The 19,342-nt window shown below is 37.9% G+C and overlaps 1 protein-coding gene across 1 annotated transcript in view; it reads right to left on the bottom strand.

The window, feature by feature from the left end:
* KCNH5 (potassium channel, voltage gated eag related subfamily H, member 5) overlaps positions 1–19,342 on the bottom strand; it is a 258,275-nt gene that overhangs the window by 70,492 nt on the left and 168,441 nt on the right. The window contains exon 9 of the mRNA XM_005874040.2: positions 5,869–6,121. Within this exon, the coding sequence (XP_005874102.1) occupies positions 5,869–6,121 (253 nt within the window). The remainder of the gene's footprint in view (positions 1–5,868; positions 6,122–19,342) is intronic.

Raw genomic sequence — 19,342 nt, 5'->3', positions numbered from 1 at the left:
ACCAGGGAGAGGACCTTTTTTTTTAGGTACTTAGTAGCTGATTAATGGTCTTATACTCAAGTAATGTTTGGTAAAGAATTTTTATAATATACACTGGAATGGTACTTAATACTGTTGTTAGAGACCCTTTTTTACATAAAAGGAAACAAATTGGTAAAAATCTAGGCCCTCTATTTTCTGTCAAGTTTAAGCAAAATAGTTGTATAAATTCAAAATTGTACTTAAAAAGTCCTGTTAAAGAAGGCATCACATTTGTAATGTGATGGTTAAGAGAATGGGCATAGAGTTAGACATATCTGGGTTCAAATCCTGCGCTCACCACTTATGTTTTAGCTGTAACCTGGGGTGAATCATCTGATACTGCAGAGCATTGGTTTCTTCATCCATAAGATAACTTTAGTAAGCATGTTCTTCACAGAATTAATTAAAGGATTTGATGTAATAATGCATGTAAAATAATGCGTACTCAATAATTATTGTATCCAAATCAGAAAGACTTTCAAAGGGGCCTGAAGTGCATTTATACTTTAAAAGTTTTGATAGGAAATATTAAAAATCAAAATGTATTTATGAACTTTCAATGTTACTTAAGCATGCTACCAGTTACATTTATAGTCAAGTTGCTAAAAAAGCCGATCCAACTGAGGAAACTGACATGATAAATTATATTTTAGAAAGATTCTTATAGTGGCAGCAGAACATAAAACTGGAGGTTGGAGCTGATGACAGATTGCAAGCAGACAGGCCTTTCAGATGCAGCCACAGCCCGGGATCAAAATTTTAAGAGCAGTGGTCATGGGGAGGGATAGAAAGATAGGATAAAGAGATACCTAGGGGATGAAATACACAGACTTCGTTTTTAAGGATGGTAAGGTTAAGTTTGAAGTTGAATCTAAACTACCAGATTGTAAAGACTCATATTATATCCAGAAATCTGTAGGCTGGGGATCTCTAGAGTGTGCAATTTGAGCCATGGATAAATGATGTTATAAGCACAACTTGGAAAATTTAAAGACAAGCATACATATTTAAAACCAAATATTAGTTTGCCCTTTATAAAAATGTCTGAATTAACTAAGGTCATCATCATAATATGTAGAGTAACCTTACCCGGTTCATAGTTCAGCATCTCAGAACATAGAAATGTGGATGCCAAAAGAATTTTCTAGGGCTTGGGAAAAGCCCGTTTAAGGTTTTAAAGTGTGAAGCACTTGACTTCTAACAGCAAGTATACAGAAAGAAATCTTAGGCACAGAATAAAAGTCACATTTTCACAGGTTCTCAAAATAGCAAAATATTATTCATTCACATCTCAGATGTTCTTCTTTTTGGAATCAAAATAAGAAGCAGACGTTTAATTCTGAGAACCATAATTTATAAGTTTTCCTTGATTATGCACAAATATTTATAAGATATGGACTGATGCTAATTAAAATGAAATCTTAACCCAGGTACTAGAAATTACCTTTTTACACTATTAAGTTCATTTTATTCTATCTTTTCCTTCTTCTCCTATTCCCCTCCCCCCAACCGCATAACAATATCTAATCCTTCCATCCAAATGGTACATAAACAAACATAGTTTTCTTGGGAATTTGAAGTTACAATTAAAATACTTAGATGCAGACTGTCTTAGATTAATGATTCCAATCATATGATTCTAATAATCAGTAAACACAGAAAGGACAAACTGTGAATGCAGCAAAACAAATATCTTAGAAGCTGGGTCTATTGTTAATGGGGAAATGCCATTTTTATAGTCTCTAGAAGGTACAATACACCTCATTCAGTCATTTAGAAGGAACCCGGCTATTTTAGCCATACCCGTAAATCTGTTCACATTAGGTAATTATAGGGTTGGAACTAACAAGCAAGAAGATATGAAAGAATATAAAATATTATGCATCATGAACTGAATTTAGAACTCTTTGTGTTTCATACAAAGTGGGAAGGTCAAGAAAAAGTGGAGGTGTAAGAACTGAAAGAACCTCAAGTTGAAAAAAGACATGAACTGCAATTATCTTTATATGCCCTATTTAGAAAAACATTTTGAAGCGTTAAAAAAAAGAAGGTATTTGTTGACTACATTTTTAAACTTTCCATTAATTAGTTATGCTTCAGAACTCATTCATTAAACACCGTAGGACTTTTGACACACTAAAGAATTATGCACCTACCAAAAGACTGTTTAGGGGCAAGGATCCAAAAGAATAAAACTGCACCTGTTTTTTGGATCCAGAAATTTTAATTAATTTTAAAATGACCTTCCTTCTCTTCCTTTCAACCAGCAAAATATCAGTATTAAGGGAGAGCAGGGCCTGCACATTTCTCCTATCAAACCAACTTAGATAAATTCTCATTTTTCCAAGTGTACTCAAATGTGCTTCTGTTTAATCCTTACAAGGCAAAAAAAAAAAACATTTTTCCAAGTGTACTCAAATGTGCTTCTGTTTAATCTTTACAAGGCAAAAACAAACAAACAAACAAACAAACAAACAAAAAACATTAGACAAGATGAAAAAGGACATATTTCAATGTTCCAAGCCACAATTTTCCATGAAAAAGTTATGAATATCTGTGTACCAAAAAACATAGCAAAAATCACTACAAAGTACAAACTACAGGAGGTGCAAAGAGACATAGATAAGGCACGTTAACAATAGGACACTTCAGCATGCCACTCTCCTTTCAAGGATAGGAAAAAAGTAAATGTATAGAAGACCTAACCAACTTACTTAATAAGGTAGAAAACCTAAAGATATTTCTCAAACTTTGCACCCTGATAATTTCTGGAACTTTTCATTAAGTTTGCAATTATTCCAAAAATAAGCAACCAAAAAATTACAAGAAGGAGAAGGAGGCAAAGGACAGAGGAAGGGGAGGGGAGAAGTAGGAAAGAGAAAGAGAAGAAAAAATAGGAGGAGCTGGAAAGGAATGGTCATCAAAATGTCAGGAGTAACAATTTTCCTCTTTCTTTCTTAAAACATTAAGCAATCATGACCATTAAAGAAACCCCTCCCCTCATTTTTAAGTAAGATGAAGTATTTTTTAATTTAGAAAAGTCTGAAAACATGCACTGTTGCTCAGTGGTTGAGTGTGGACCCATGAACCAGGAGGTCATGGTTCGATTGCTGCACAGGGCATGTGCCCAGGTTGCAGGCTCAATCCCCAGTAGGGGGTGTGCAGGAGGGAGCTGATCAATGATTCTCTCTGATCATTGTTTTTATCTCTCTCCCTCTCCCTTCCTCTCTATGAAATCAATACAAACAAAACATGCATTCTCAATGGAAACCACCCTGAGATATCATGAAATGGAGCCAATGTGATGATCTGCAAGTCTAGAAGCTGGCTGAGTTAGGGAAGGCCCTTCTAGCAGGTTGCAGGCCCTTCCAGCGAAGCACAGGCAGCAAGCAGTGTGTACCCAGCTATAGCTGCCTGGAAGGTGGAGCCTGCAGACTGTGTGAGCACAAGGGTGGGTCTGAGTCACGGCAGATTCACTCTTTGAGGCACATAGTGCAGTCATCTCTGTCTTGCAGCATCACACCCCCTCTCCTGCAGAAAGTCACCAGGGGTCCACAATCCTAGCATACAATCCCCTCAGATCGCCTCTCCTCTACACCTAGACTGGAGGAAGGCTCAACACCGAGAGGAGCTCCAGAAGCCTGTCTCCACATCTGTCTCTCCATAGATTATCCAAATCACAGACTGATAGAGAGGGCAGGGTCATCCCGGGTCTCATGGACCTATGCAACCCCGCCGGCCCCTCTGCAGTCTGTCAGCATCTCGCCCCCCTACCTCTGCTGCTTACTTCTGCCTTGGGAAGATCACTTCCGGATCAAAACATTTTTTTAAACAAAAACCTTCTGACTGCTTTTTGGCTGAGGTAATCCTTATTAGAGGCCCAATGAAAAAGCAAATGAAAGGTTGCCAAAGAGGTGTACATATAGTTTTACTCATTAAGCCCAGAGATGAAAAGTCTCTGGCTCCCAAGACTTTTGAGGAGGATAAACTAAAAGCACACACTCAAGGAAATACAATGTGACAGCTATATGATGAGATTGGCCCAATACCCAGAAGCCCTGTGTTCATTTTTACTGTGTCACTAGGCAAAACCAGCTACCATTTTATTTTAAAACAAAAAGAAAATGCATTCTGTCTGTCTCACTGAGCAAATGATTGCAGCTTAACAGACCCAGCACTGAACTCAGGGCTTTCTCCAGCCCTCCTTTTAGAAAAAAAAAAGTTACCAATGAAGAATATAGACAACGCAAATGGCATGAGCACACAGCTGAGCCATTTATCACAACAGTCCTCAGTATAATACATTGGATGTCTGTTCTCCTACCCGCCATTGACAGGAACGTGCAGGAAAAGAAAATACAGTTGTTTGGGGCTTGTGTCTTAGCCTCTTCTTTAAGCAAACAAGAATGGCTGTAGTATGGGTATGCTTCATTTTACCACAAAGAATCGTTCTGACAAAATGTGCACTTGCTATGAAAGATTACATACAACTCCTTTATACTCCAGGAAACAGAACAGAACAAGCGCTCAGTAGCATTAAACACACACAGTGCTGACTAAACAGTTAAGAAAAATGTTTACAAACAACAGTGTTCAGTCATTTGCAACTCTGCACCATGGCCTCTAACTCTTACAAAGTTACGAGGACCTGTTTTCCTGGGAGGGGTCGCTGTTTCTCAGTGCCCAGTTCTGTCTCTGCCAGGTAATTGGGCTTTTTGAGATCAGTTCCTCATTTCTGTGCTGGATTTTGCTTTTGCAGTTGCTAAAATACATCAGTCAATCCCGTATTAACGAGAATAAGTGGCTTTCAAGCGATGGTAGGTTGACCTCGGAAGCTAAAAAAATCCAATAGTTTAAAATTGAGCTCATTTTTCATGAGACACAAGCCAGGAAAAATGTGATCAAAATGGAGTTGACATCCTACAATTCTAACTTATTTAACTTGAGGAAAAAGCCAGAAATGATTCTCCTCTGACTTTATTATTGCTTCCTTTTATAGCTATGTGGGCTTCATGAACTTGCTGCTGATATTGGAGCAAAAAAAAATAATAATAATAATCTAAAATATCACTTAGCATTTGTTCTACCAATACATATATTACACTGTCCCCAAACATGTAATTTAAAAAAATGTTTTGTCATTTACATGTACTGCCACTGCCTTTTTTGTTAGTGCAACTAATTACTAGGTCTCTGAATTTTTTAATGAATTTATTATTAACCAAATAATTTTCCTGGTTTGTGAATGGACAAAACCAGTTTTAAAAGCCTAAATCCACTTGCATTGTGATTACTCCAATATAGTGGGTCAAATTCATTTATTTCCTCATCACTTTCAGCTCACTACTTAGGTCCGCTGTGATGAGGTAAAAAGATTTAGAGTAAGATGATCTGTACTCGAGCCCTCACTCATGTACTAGCCGGGCAAGTCACCAAACATTTTTGGGCCTCACTTTGCTCATCTCTAAAGGAAAGTGTTGAATGAGACAGGTTCTATTGCCCCTCTGAGACCAGCATTCTAGATTACTAACCTGACAATCACTCCACAAGCCATTTCCACACTTACCAACATGGAGGTACAGCCACGGTCAGGCTCTAGTCTAAAAGGTACTATCCTATTGTTGCCAAAGAAAGTGTAGTCCAACCCTCGTGCAGCCCATTAGGCTGCGACCAATACTAACGTTCCTTGCTGAAGCAGCATTACTGGTTTTCACTAAGATTTATCATCTGATCAGTGACCCAGTTTCCAAAGTCAGCAAGCAAAGGAAATGTCCCTTAAGAAACCTGAGAAGCAAAATCTCTAAACCTGTTACGCATTTGCTACTACATTAAGAAAGTTCACAGTACCTAAAATAGCCACCACCTCATCATCCTGGATGACTTCCAGGGATCCTGAGACCACAAAGCAGAGGGCATCCACGCTTTCCCCGGCGTGGTAGATGAGGTCCCCGGGCGCGCAGTGAATCGTCTGGAATTCCACCGCCAAGGCGCGCAGGCACCCATCGCTGGCCAACCGAAAGGCAGGGTGTTCATTGAACACCTTGCGGTTTAGGTGAACACAGATATCAGCTCTCATGTCCTTCGGGCAGATGGAGAGAACCTGAAGAACGTGAAAGAGGAATAAGTGAGAAGAAATGAGAAAGGGGCTATTTCAGGGGGAAAAAAATGTCATCCCACAAATACTTATGGACTATGACAAAGTCTGTGACACGCTGTACTTGATACTGGGAAGGAAGAGTTCAAAGACACAGCCCTGCTCTCAAGGACCAAATAATAATCCGGTGAGATGGGCTGATGAGCAACGGACTCTTTCGATACAGTACCACGTAGTGAAACGTAAAGAGAAGAGTCTGGGGGTGGTCAGGAGAGTCTCAGAAAAAAAACAACAACACATAATATAACTTCACCCAAGGGCCAACTAAAATAGGGCGCTAACATTCATTTTAGTCTAGTCTCTATTTTAGAATGTTTTATAACTAAATTAAAATTCAGGAGAATGTACTTTATTCTACATCAGAGGTGGATTTATAGAAACCGGTTATAAGAAAACAAAATCAACAAAAGCACCCTTGTGACTTCATTTGCTGTCACTGGCTGCTACAACTCCACTTTTTTTCTGTGTATTTTTCCGCTCAAATGTTTTATTTTGCAGATGAATTTATGCCCAGGAAGTGAAAAGTGTATCCACCAGCCTTCTGTAGGGCTTGGGCAATTGCAAATGTCAATGCCGGCAAAGTGGGCACATCATCTTGCTGGCAGCCCTTGCATTCTGGCCTTTGACTCCTAAAGACTGCTGAGGACAGCAGCACAATTCAAGCTCTAGGCATCCCTTAGAAGAGCCAGGGTTAGGGAGCTTTGATTGCCGACAGCTTTCAGACAAGGCAATTAAAGACCCAGACTAAAATAGACATTATCCTCATATTTAACCAGGGCATCATCCAGCAAGATGTGGTTACAGAAGTCAGTACTACCCAATTTAAAGATACATGTGCAAGCTCGCTTAGAACCTTCTCCCAATCCCCTTGGTAAACTATTTTTTATAATCAGAAATCATTTTCTTTGCTAGGCTTTCAATCCCTCAAGCTGAAGTCTAAGCTGATCCCCCCTCGCCCATTAAGTTACACTGAGTAATGTTTTCATATAAAATAGTTTTCTTTCCTACACTAATTGCATTTTAACCTTTAAAAATTACCTAAAGGTTAAAATAATCCCCTGTTTGTTCCTTTTATGTGGAGCTCACTATCAATGAACAGTTGATCATTTCCCTGTGTAGAAAAGTCCATCATAAATGTCAAGACCTTAATTAAATTATGCTGTCAGTATCCCTTCCCTTAACCATTTTTAAAACTGCATATATCATTTTACATATATAGTATATCTGTGGGGGGGTTTCATACTCCTTTGAATTCCTATAGGTAACAGCAATTCAGCCCACCTAGCTTTCTGAAGAAATCTCATCTTTAGGGAAAGGAATGCCTAGCAGAGCTTCAGAAGCAATTGGCACTTCATTTCCACATCAGTTGCTTTTCATAACAATGTAATATTTTATTCAATATATTAATGTTTAGTGACTTCTGACAGCATTATTCATTCAATAGCTACTATGGGTTACACCACTGCATTAAGTCCCTGGAACTAGAAGAATAAATATGACACTGTATTTGCTTTGGAGTAGATAACCATGTAGTAGGGGGAGTTAGGTATGTAAAGAGACAATTATAACACAATGAGAAAAAATGACAGGGCATGGTCAGGTGACATGGGACATGTGCTGCTTAGAAGTCATTACTTATGACTTAGAGGTAGCATAAAAGATTGGGCTCCAGAGGACAGGTCTAGGTGCAAATCTATCACTTACCACCTCTGTAACCTGAGGTATTCAATCTCTCTACACTTCATCTGTGAAATGGGTTGATAGTGTTTATTTCATAGGCTCATTACTGGAATTAAATGAAAGGGCTTAAGCTTAGCCCAGTTTAGCCTTGCACATGGCAAGGGCTAAAGAAATGATAGTTTTTATTAACCTTATTGAAAATGAGTATTCCTACAAAGTTTATTGTCACTTTAGCTCCCTACAAAAGCAATTTGCTATTTTTCCTTTTCTACCCCTCTCTAAATTATGTATCTTGACTGTTTGTTGAGATTTAGGCACAATTAAGAAAATATTTCAGCATGAATCTAAAGTTATTTCAAGGACTAGCTAATGTTAATATTTTTCTCAAGTTAAAAAATAAAATGAATGCTAGGAAAGCAAAAAAGTAAAAATAATTTTAAAGCACACACACATTAACATTACACTGAATAGCTTAATGGAAAAATGAATCGTTCTTCTATTCCATTTACTTTGCAGAATTTTCATTGTCTTAGATTCATTTTGGTAATAGTCATTTTATGTTATTTTAATTCTTTCAGGATTCATGCTGCAAATTAAATTTCCCAATGTTAGCAACATTCTCTGTTTAGTGGCATATCAAAGAGAATTTTTATTAATTTAAGTGTATCTTTCCTTTATGTTTTACTTCATTTATGACACTGACTTATCATTTTGATTGGTGGTATATACTAAAGTCCAGATGTCATAAACCAACAAGTTAAAACTTCATGTTAAATAGACCAGAGCCACACCTCTGTCTCCATACCTAGATAGCATATGTGCCTTACATGGTGTGTCTGCCATACAAATATGAGTATAGTATTATTTTTTTCTATAAATGAAGGCACTAATAAATGTCTTAGGTAGTAAAAATTTAGTTTTAAGTGATAAAATTATCATTCAAGGTGACACTAAGACCTGGCCCATTAATCCCAATTCAATGCACTTGGCCTTGAATGTCATATCCAATCTCTTGTAAGTTACCTAATGGGTATCTCGTAGTAATAAACAAATGAAATTACATTTCAGTAGAAAATATTTAAGTTAAAGTGACTTTTATTTGTCTCGAGTGTTGATTATTTATCCCCTCTTCATATCAAGATACTTATAAATTAAAGTTGATTCTTAATTAAGACAATAAGTTTTCTCTTTGGAAGAGCTATGGCTGCATGCATATAAGGAATCATTTTTAGAATTCCGCAAATAAATTCCTGGGGTGGGGGGTGGGAGGAATGACATGGTCAGGAAAAGAAAACTCTTTTGAAATTATTTATGATACCAGTCCCATTAAACCTAAGATCAAGAGGTATCTTAACAGACATCCTTCTGGCTCCAAAAATCTAACCTCAACACTGCAACTAGAGAACACTTAGTACAACACAAAATGATCATTTTACCTTGCTCTCTTAAAATATCCAATGGCCTGCTTCCCCAGGTAAAGCCGAAGTCCTAACCAAGCATGCAGGCTCTTTACGATGGGAGCCTCCTTCAGCCACATCTCTTACTACCCTGCTCCAACCCTGCATCCAGTCACACAGTATTTCTCGCTCTCTGAACCTGCCATACTCTCTCATGACTGCCTTCCTACACACTGTTCCTTCAGCCTGTCATATCCCATCATCCCCTTCTCTGCCTAGTCACCTCTGATTCATCCACAAAGCACAGACCATCCCTCTCTTTGCCATAAGTTCAATTTATAAACAGCTCTATCATAGAGTCGGTAATACATAGAAAGGGAAAACGAGAATAAGAGTGTTGTGATCTGCATTTTTTAAAAATAATAGCACACAATAGTAACATTGAATTATCAGAGTTGAAAGGATTTCAGCCTAAGGATTTCAAATTTTTACTTTCAGCAGTAAAATCATTCTTTGGTTTTTATAATGAAATATTCCTTATGCCTAATAGATAAAGCTGATACAAGCAGAATTATGCTGGGTGAAGCTCTGATGGGACGGTAGACTCCCAGGCAGGGGTCCACAGGGGCACATTCAGTCATTCATCTAACTCATAGCTAACAAGTGCTAGTCCTGTGATAGTTACATGCTGGCTACTATGCAGGCCACCCAGATCCAAGAGCAAACACTTCATAGTGCCTGCCTTGCTGGAGCTTCCACTCAGGAAAGGCTTTAAAAAATCACTCTTCCTAGTCTAATGCCCCATTTTACAAATGAAGCAAATGTATAGCATAAAGGTTATGAGATTTGCTCGAGGCCTCTCAATAAATTACCAGCCAAACCCAAAACTCTTGACTGCCCACTCTTAAGCCATGCTCCTCAATGAAGCGCAACCAGGAATAAAATAGAACATCTGGCACTTTCTGGTGTTTTCTGGTTCTTTAAATAGTACAAAAATATAAATGGTGATTTCTGAAAATCATTTCGTGTCTAATTAATCAAACTAAGTTTACTTATTAGGAAATCACGAATGTCACCACCACCACAGAACTGCCTAGATTTCTTTGCAAATTTGTTTTCATTCCTAAACACTTTAATTTTAGCTCCAATAAATGTATTGTTTTAGAGTGTCAGTAAAGACATAACTATTCATTGATAAATCATTTATTTATGCTATTACTATTTGCCAAAAGGAAGTCATCTTATTAGAAACATGAGTTTTAGTATATTTATGAAAAGGACCTTAGCTAGATACTAGTATAGAGTGAACATTTGGTAAATCTCACTCTCCTTAATTCCCTTCCCCCATCACTTTCATCCATTATGGTATTAGTAATTTAGAAAAAGCTTAGAAGACTGAGCATAATTACTTTAATTAGAGGCCAAGGAGTTGAATCAAGATCCTCTAGAAATTGTTTGTCTGGAGAAAGTCAAAAGAAGAAGACTTTCTCCTCTCTTATTCATTCTTTAAATATACTTAAAAATGTATTTTAACAATCATTATACTCCATATAGGAAACAAAAAAACATAAAGAAGAAAATAAAATTTCTCCATTATTTATACATATTTATATACCATTTTCATAAAATTTAAATCTCTAAAGGTTGATTTCCTGCCATAGTCACCCAATATCACATTTAATCATTTCCCATGACACGACCTAGTGACTTAAAAATATAATTAGAATCACTGCATAATAGTCCATTATATAATTGAACACAATTCATTTAACCACTTCATTATAATTGGATATTAAGATTTTTAGTTTTCCCTTTCATAAATCAAGTTGTAATAAATACCCTATACTGATAACTAATTGTTTAAGGATAGATTTTTTAGAAGTAAAATTAATGGGTAAAATACTATAAAATCTCTTGACAAATCGCCTTTCAGAACAGGTATATCAAATTACACTCATACCAGTAGTGTATGAGAATATCTTAGTATTTTTAATAATCCTCACAAAATCTCCCTTTTGCATTTGAAGAGAAAAGGCAATTTTATGTGAAAGAATAGTGGATTTATATAGTGTAATGCCATAGAGAGCTGGAGAGTTTTAGTCTTACCAGAGGTAGTCTCCTGCCTCTGTGCCCTAGTTCAATGACCACAGATTGGTCAGTTTTAATCAACCTATAACCAATTCCTAATGTGAAAACGGGGCTGATAGGGATAATTTTACTTTAAGTGCCTGAAAGTAGTCAACTAAACAAGGCTCCCTCTTGAGGTCCATTACTGCTCTAAAGTAAATTATTGTATTGATTATCTATAATCAGGAATAATAAAGTGTCAGCTATTTTTAGTAACAATTGCTAATAAGTGAAAAAGATTCCCCTGTTTTCTTTCTTAGGACAAAGGAATATATGCATTAACAACATTTTGCTAGGCAATGCAGCTACCACTGACATTCTTCAAAATTATTGATTCTTTTGGTGCAATTAAGTTATGCACTGCTGATTAATGTCTCCTCACCAATCCAATGGGTTGGTATTAAGTTAGTAAAAATCCATGGGAAGAGTCAGGCAAATGACATTTAAACATCAAACATTTTTACAATCCTTCCTGGGAATGAAGTACTCAAAGACTACCAATAAATGAAGTAAAGTTCTCTACAGGCATTCAATTCTCATACATTTAATGGGAAGAAAAGAAAGCTCACCTTATTTAAAAATAAATAAATAAAATTTTAAAAAGCCTTAACCCCACAGCCATGTGCACCAAGGGAGAGCCAGCTGTCTGAATATATGTCTTCCAAATTCTGGGGTTATCAAAACCTCCAAGGAATTAACTCAGGAACAATGTAATGAAATAAAACCAAAGTACATTAACATCCTTTATTTAAACTGAAAGGTCATATTTAGACCAGTGAGAGATTATAGATTAAAATTCATGTGTTTCACTTTAGAGATAAATTTCCTGTGAACAGACCTCGTGTACAAAAGTGAGGCTTAAGTTTTTTGTTTAAAATTATAAAGAACCAATTCTATCAAGTTGTTCATGGTCCTGGTTTTGCAGTAGTGTGACTAATGGAAAAAAATTGTTACCATTTTTTAACTTGTTAAATAAAGCTGCAGATGTTTGGGGCCACTAACTTTCCAAAGCAAGGGCTCTGATGACATTTAGATTTTCTATTGTTCTCCATTCTCAATCTTATTTTTGTGCTTTTTAATATGCATATATTTGACTAAATAAGAATACTTTTCTTATTTATGAAAAATATTAGAAATATTTTCTAAAATTAGAAATATATTTTAAAATATATTTGATTAATTATCCAGAGTGGAAATAATATTGGAAATAACCTGACCATGATTTTTTTACAGTTACCTAAGACAAATGAGGTTTCCCAGCTCCTTTAAAAGAATGAGTTCCTCACATACATTGTGGGTGGAAGTGAATTGGTACTTCAATTACTTGGCTATATTGACAAAAGTTAAATATATATACACACACACACACACACACACACACACACACACACACACACACACACACACACATACATAATAGAGGCCAGGTGCACAAAAATTTGTGCACTCAGGGGGGTCCCTCAGCCCGGCCTGTGCCCTCTCACAGTCTGGGACCCCTTGGGGGATGTCCACCTGCTGGCTTAGGCCCGCTCTCCCAGGGATTGGGCATAAGCTGGCAGTCAGACATCACTCTGGCAGCCTGGCAGCCCTCGGGGGATGTCCACTTGCCAGCAGGGAGCAGGCCTAAGCTGCAGTCGGACATCCTTAGCACTGCTATTTTTTAGTAGTTAAAAAAAAAGAGAGATGGCATTGAAAACATTTTTAGGGGTTTCTCTGGAAACCAAAGCATGTTAGAAAGCCTCAAATATTTACAAGGAAATCTTTTCAGTCTATATTTAAACTTCTAGTAAGTGTTCATTTAATGTGAGTTCAGATATTTTCCTCCTTCCTAACAGGTGAGCATCCTTCATCAATGCTTCCTGTAATGACTGCCCAGGGAAAAGTACTGAAAAGCTAGCAGGTAACCACATGGTGAAGGCAGTTCTCAAAGTTGTGACCATTCAAACTTCCCAAACCAGACACTTTTTCCTAATACATCAGATTTTCTGACCTGCAGTATTAGTCCTTTAAAGTTTTGGCAATAGAAACAGATCTTGCTCTGAAATATAGAAAACTCTTTCCATGGTTGGTTGCCTTAAGGAGAACACCCTTGTTAAAAGTCAAATTAACTCAGCCTGTGTGGCTCAGTAGTTGAGCATGGACTCAGGAACCAAGAGGTCACGGATTGGATGCCTAGTCAGGGCACATGCCTGGGTTTCCGGCTCAGTCCCCAGTAGGGGGTGTGCAGGAGGCAGCTGATGATGATGTTTCTCTCTCACTGATGTTTCTATCTCTTTATCCCTCTCTCTCTAAAAATCAATAAAGGAAAAACTTTTTTAAAGAAGCAAAATTACATATTTGTACATATATATACATATACACACACACACATATATACATATATATACATACACACACACACATATGCGACCATTATGACTGAAGGACCAGAGCGACCGGAACAACCAGTTGACCAGTCGATATGACACGCACTGACCACCAGGGGCAGACGCTCAATACAGGATCTGCCCCCTGGTGGTCAGTGCACTCCCACAGCCAACCTTCCGTGGCCCCTCCCCCAGGCCGGCCACTCCCCCCAGCCGGCCAACCTCCCAGGGCCCCACCCCTGGCTGGCCAACCTCCTGCAGCCCCTTCCTCCCAACCCCCTGCCCGGCGACCCCCCTAATAGGCCTGTTCACCAGCCAGGCTGAGGGACCCCACCTATGCACAAATTCGTGCACCGGGCCTCTAATATATATCTCCCTATATAATAAACGGGTAATATGCAAATTGACCAAACAGTGGAACGACAGGAATGCCCATGGCCCCTCGCCCCAGGCAGGGGGCTGGCTGGGCCCCACCAATGCACGAATTCATGCACTGGGCCTCTAATATATATGTTAAGACTCAACAATTTCACTTCTAGGTATATGTCCACCAGAAATGTCTATATATGAAACAAACCACACAAAATAAAGTGTTTGTAGCAGCACTACTCATAATAGCTCCAAACCGAAATTACCAAAAGATCCTTAAACATTAGAAAAAATAAAGACATTGTAGCACAATCACACAATGGACTGATATTCAGCAACAATGATTGTGATTATGAAAACTTATGTCTCAACCTATTATTCTTCCAATAAGGAAAGCAAAATAAAATTCCTAAAGATATGCATCATCTGTCTTTCAAATTATTTATGCCATGTAATATACCTACACACACACACACACACACACACACACAGACACCAACTAAAAAATAAGATAGTCAAAAATAGTCACAGAGTAGTAAATAAAGCCAAGGATATGTGTATTGATTACATTTATTTATATTACACTAATTGCAAAAATAATTTGAGATTTGGTTATAAAAAAGTGTATATATATATATATATATACACACACACAGTATATATATATGTATATGTATATATGTGTGTATATGTATACATATATGTATATATGTATATGTACTATATATGGCATATATATAGATAAAAATCATATAGAAAATAACTAGAAAGTTCAATCATCCTGAAAAATTTGAAAAATTAGAAAGTGAAAAAACTAAATGAGATAAAATGAAATACCAACATTGGAACAATTGAGATCATATTGAAACATTTTTTCACAACCCTAACACTCATCTATAGATTACAGATACAGTATGTGTATATACATATCCGTGCATATGTATGTAAAATGCACTATAAAATCAGAAATCTTTCAAAGAGCAACATGCTCTTCCACTCTCCCAATAGGCTGCCATTTATCAGATTAGACCCCAATCAATAAGTTCTTATGAGTAAAGCCTGTTCTGTTATTACTTATAGTTGAAATAGGACAGTAATATTAGACTGAGCTTTCTGGTAAATTAAACCCTTCACTATTAGCAAAGTGCCTCAGGAGTTTAGCTCTGTGGGACCAGAGGAGTAGACAAGAGTATAGTTATTTGGGTCCTGACCGGTTTGGCTTAGTGGATAGAGCGTCGGCCTACGGACTGAAGGGTCCCAGGTTCGATTCTGGTCAAGGGCATGTACCTTCGTTGCAGACACATACTACCCAGTAGGGGGTGTGCAGGAGGCAGCTGATCGATGTTTCTCTCTCATCGATGTTTCTAACGCTCTATCCCTCTCCCTTCCTCTCTCTAAAAAAATCAATAATATATATAAAGAAAAGACACATTTTCCATATAAGCATAACCAATGGACATAAGACACTGGGGGGGTAGGGGAGGCCAGGGGATTGTCAAGGGCAGGGGGAAAAAAAAGGGTATAGTTATTTGAATACTTATAGGCACAAATGTGCTTCCTAGAGTTTTCTATGGCAGTAACTCATACATAAGTAAAATATAAGAAACAACATATAGACTATAACAAATATAAAAATGTAACATGTAAAATAAATGTAATTCCTAAAGTTAAGAAAATGAAAAAGAAAGCCTTATATTGAAAGAAGATAATTATAATGCATATCCTACAAATGACTCATATCCAAGATTTAAAAAAACACCTACAAATCAATAAGAAAAAAAGTAGACAACTTTTTAAAAAATTAGTCTACTATCTTAAGTTTGTATCAATGCTGTTTATAAGACCCCCAAAACAGAACAGTGGATATTGCTATTTAATTGCTTACTTAATAGTATATATGCTGTGATGGTGACTAAAGTGTTTTAACGTAAAGTTTTTAGGACTAAAAATAAGCTCACTTTCCTTATTTGCATGAGCCCTAAGTAGCAGAGGAGAATATATACATATATATTAGAGGCCTGGTGCACAAAAATTTGTGCACTCTGGGGGGTGGGGGGGTCCTTCAGCCCGGCCTGCACCCATTGACCCCTTGGGAGATGTCCACCTGTCGACTTAGGCCCACTCCCCGGGGGATCAGGCCTAAGCTTGCAGTCAGACATCCTTCTGGTAGCCAGGGAGCCCTCGGAGGATGTCCAACTAAAGGCTTAGGCCCCCAAGGGAGCTGTGATGAGGAAGCTGGGGTGACAGAGGAGCCATGCTGTCCTGCCCCGCCGCCCTAGGTCGGGTCACATACGGGACACGCAGACAGCGGACCGGTGGGCCGGCAGATCGCACTTGCCCTGCCTGGCCGCCCCAGGTTGGGTCCCACATGGAACGCCCAGGCGGGCCGGCCGATCACTGCTGCACCACCCGACTGCCCCGGTCGGGTCACACACGGGATGCCCACTGCCCCGGGTCGCAGATAGCAGGCCCGGATGGCGGCAGGGCAGGTGGGATGGCGCTGTCCTGCCCCACCACCCGGGGTGGCAAATAGCAGGCCTAGATGGTGGCGGGGCAGGCAGGATGGCACTGACCCACCCTGCCTGAAGTATGCAAATTAGCTGCCATCTTTGTTGGCGGTTAATTTGCATATTGTGCTGATTAGCCCATGGGAGGCGTAGCGAAGGTATGGTCAATTACCATGTTTGTCTATTATTAGGTAGGATATATAAAATACCTTTAAAGGTCATTAATATTCTTAAATATCCTAGAAACCAAACCATCATCTTTTTGATATAGCATGCTCCATTAACATTATTTAAAGCATTTGGAAGAAATTAGCCATAAATGAAATTTGGTTTGTGTATTATCTACATTAATATTTGTCACCACTGTCATCATAACTGAGAAACTAAACATATCAGTAACACTAGTCATAAATCAAACCTATCATAATTCTTATCATCCAGAAAATAGCCATAAATAACAGAGTAAGTAATAATGCCTGTGAATAGGAGAAAAGACTGTCACAGAGCATGTAGAATTTTCATGTAACAGACACTCTCAGATGTCACTTAATGCTGCAAGTAACCCTTCCAGAGTCCCAGATCCTGCAAATATGACCTGGTTTCTGCCCATGGCAAATCAAAGACAGAAGGTTGATAGAAATTTTGCTGGAGGTGAGAGTGCTAACTCTAAGGAAAAGCAATAGATGAGAGCCTAATGCCAAAGAAATATTCAAAAACCTGAAATGTAATAATGAACATATGGAAATCAAAATTTAAAACAAAATGCCATTTATAATTCACAAAATGAAATACTTAGGTATAAATCTAACAGAATATAGACAGGATCTGTATCTTACAAATTACAAAATACTGATGAAAGTAATCAAACAACACCTAACTGAATGGAGAAATATATCATTTTAATTAATTGCAAGACCCAACATAGTAAATATGTCAATTTTCACCAAATTGATGTATGAATTTTATGCAATTTCTATCAAAATCCCAGCAATTTTTGCTATAGACATAGACAAAAAGTTTATTCTAAAATTTATATCAGAAGATATACGGTAAGATCTAGAGTAGCTAAGACCATTGATAAAGAAACAAAGTACTAGGAATCACCCTACCCAATCTTATGACATACTATGTAGCTATAGTAATAAAGACTGTATAGTATTGTTGGGTAAATACAGCGTTTTCAACAAAGGGTGCTGGAGAAATTGGACATACATTGGGGAAAAAAACCAAAAACTTCAACCTAAACCTCACACCTCATACAAAAATTAACTCAACATGCATCGTGGATTTGCCCAGTTGGTGTGGTTCAGCCATTGAGTGTCAACCTATGAACCAGGAGATCATGGTTCAATTCCTGGTCATGGCATATGCTTGGGTTGCAGTTTCGATCGCTAGTAGGGGGCGTGCAGGAGGCAGCCTATCAATGGTTCTCATCATTGATGTTTCTCTCTCTCTCTCTTCCTCTCTCTAAAATCAATAAAAATATATATATTTTTAAAATGCATCATGAATTTAAATATAATATGTAAGTTTATAAAACTTGAAGAGAATGAAAAGATAAACTACAAACTGAAAAAAAACTTGCAAATCACATATTCAACAAAAGACAAAGATCTAAAATATATAAGAGCTCTTAAAACTTCACATTAAAGCTATCCATTCAGAACATGGGCAAAAGACATGGAAGGATTGATAGACTCACCTATCCCTGGAATGTAATTACTAAACCCACCCGTCCCTGGAATGGCGATGACTTACTGTAAATGTGATATGGCCCCAACTCAGAAGGAACACCTTGTATGGACATATACATTGACTAACCAACCAGCTCTCGCCAAGTCCCCTAAGCCCTTGTGCCTTCCTCATTCTCCTTAAAAAAAGAGTTCTAACCACTGCACAGGCTATTGCTCTCCCTTTGCGAGACAGCCCAGCAGGTCTTTCCTCTAATAAAGCCTGTATCACCTGGTTTTCAGCCTCCGACTGATCTTTCAAGGATGTTTCACTGAAAACAACATACAAGATGAAAAATTAGCACAAGAAAATATGTTAACATCATTAACCCTTTCAAATTAAACACACAGTGAGATCACTGCCCACCTAAAAGAAAAAATAGCGATAACCCTGAAGGAAGTGAGGATGTAGAGAAATTAGATTGCTCATATACCACGTGTATAAATTGTACATCCCCTCTGGAAAAGGAGTATGATAGTTCCTTACAAAACTGTGTGCTCACCAGATGACCCGGCAATTGCGCTCTTGGGCATTTATCCCAGAAAAATGAAAATTTACGTTCACGTAGAAACCTACACCTGAATGTTTACAGCTGCTCTATTTGTAATAGCCCCAAACTGGAAACAACATAAATTTCCTTCGGCAGGTAAATGGTTGAACAAACTGTAGTACATCTATGACATGGCATACTGCTCAGCAATAAAAAGGAACAAACTTATTACAGGCAATAATGTGGGTGAATCTCTAGGAAATTATGCTCAATGGAAAAAAAGCTAATCTCAAAATTTTGCATGATTATATTTATATAACATTTTTTAAAATGACAAAATTAAAGAGATTGAGGAGAGATTAGTGGTTGCCAGGATGTAGGAAGGTGGGTGAAAAGGGTGGTGGTTTTGGCAGTAGATGGTGACACAGGAGATCCTGATGATGGAAATGTTCTTTCATAACTTGAGTGGTGGCAGTTATGTAGGAGAGGAGAGGAGAGGA

This window comes from Myotis brandtii, unplaced genomic scaffold, assembly GCF_000412655.1.
Source record: "Myotis brandtii unplaced genomic scaffold, ASM41265v1 scaffold423, whole genome shotgun sequence".
In the NCBI taxonomy this organism is placed as follows: Eukaryota; Metazoa; Chordata; class Mammalia; order Chiroptera; family Vespertilionidae; genus Myotis; species Myotis brandtii.
The sequence above is the reverse complement of the archived record's forward strand: the minus strand, read 5'-3'. Positions and strand labels throughout refer to the sequence as shown.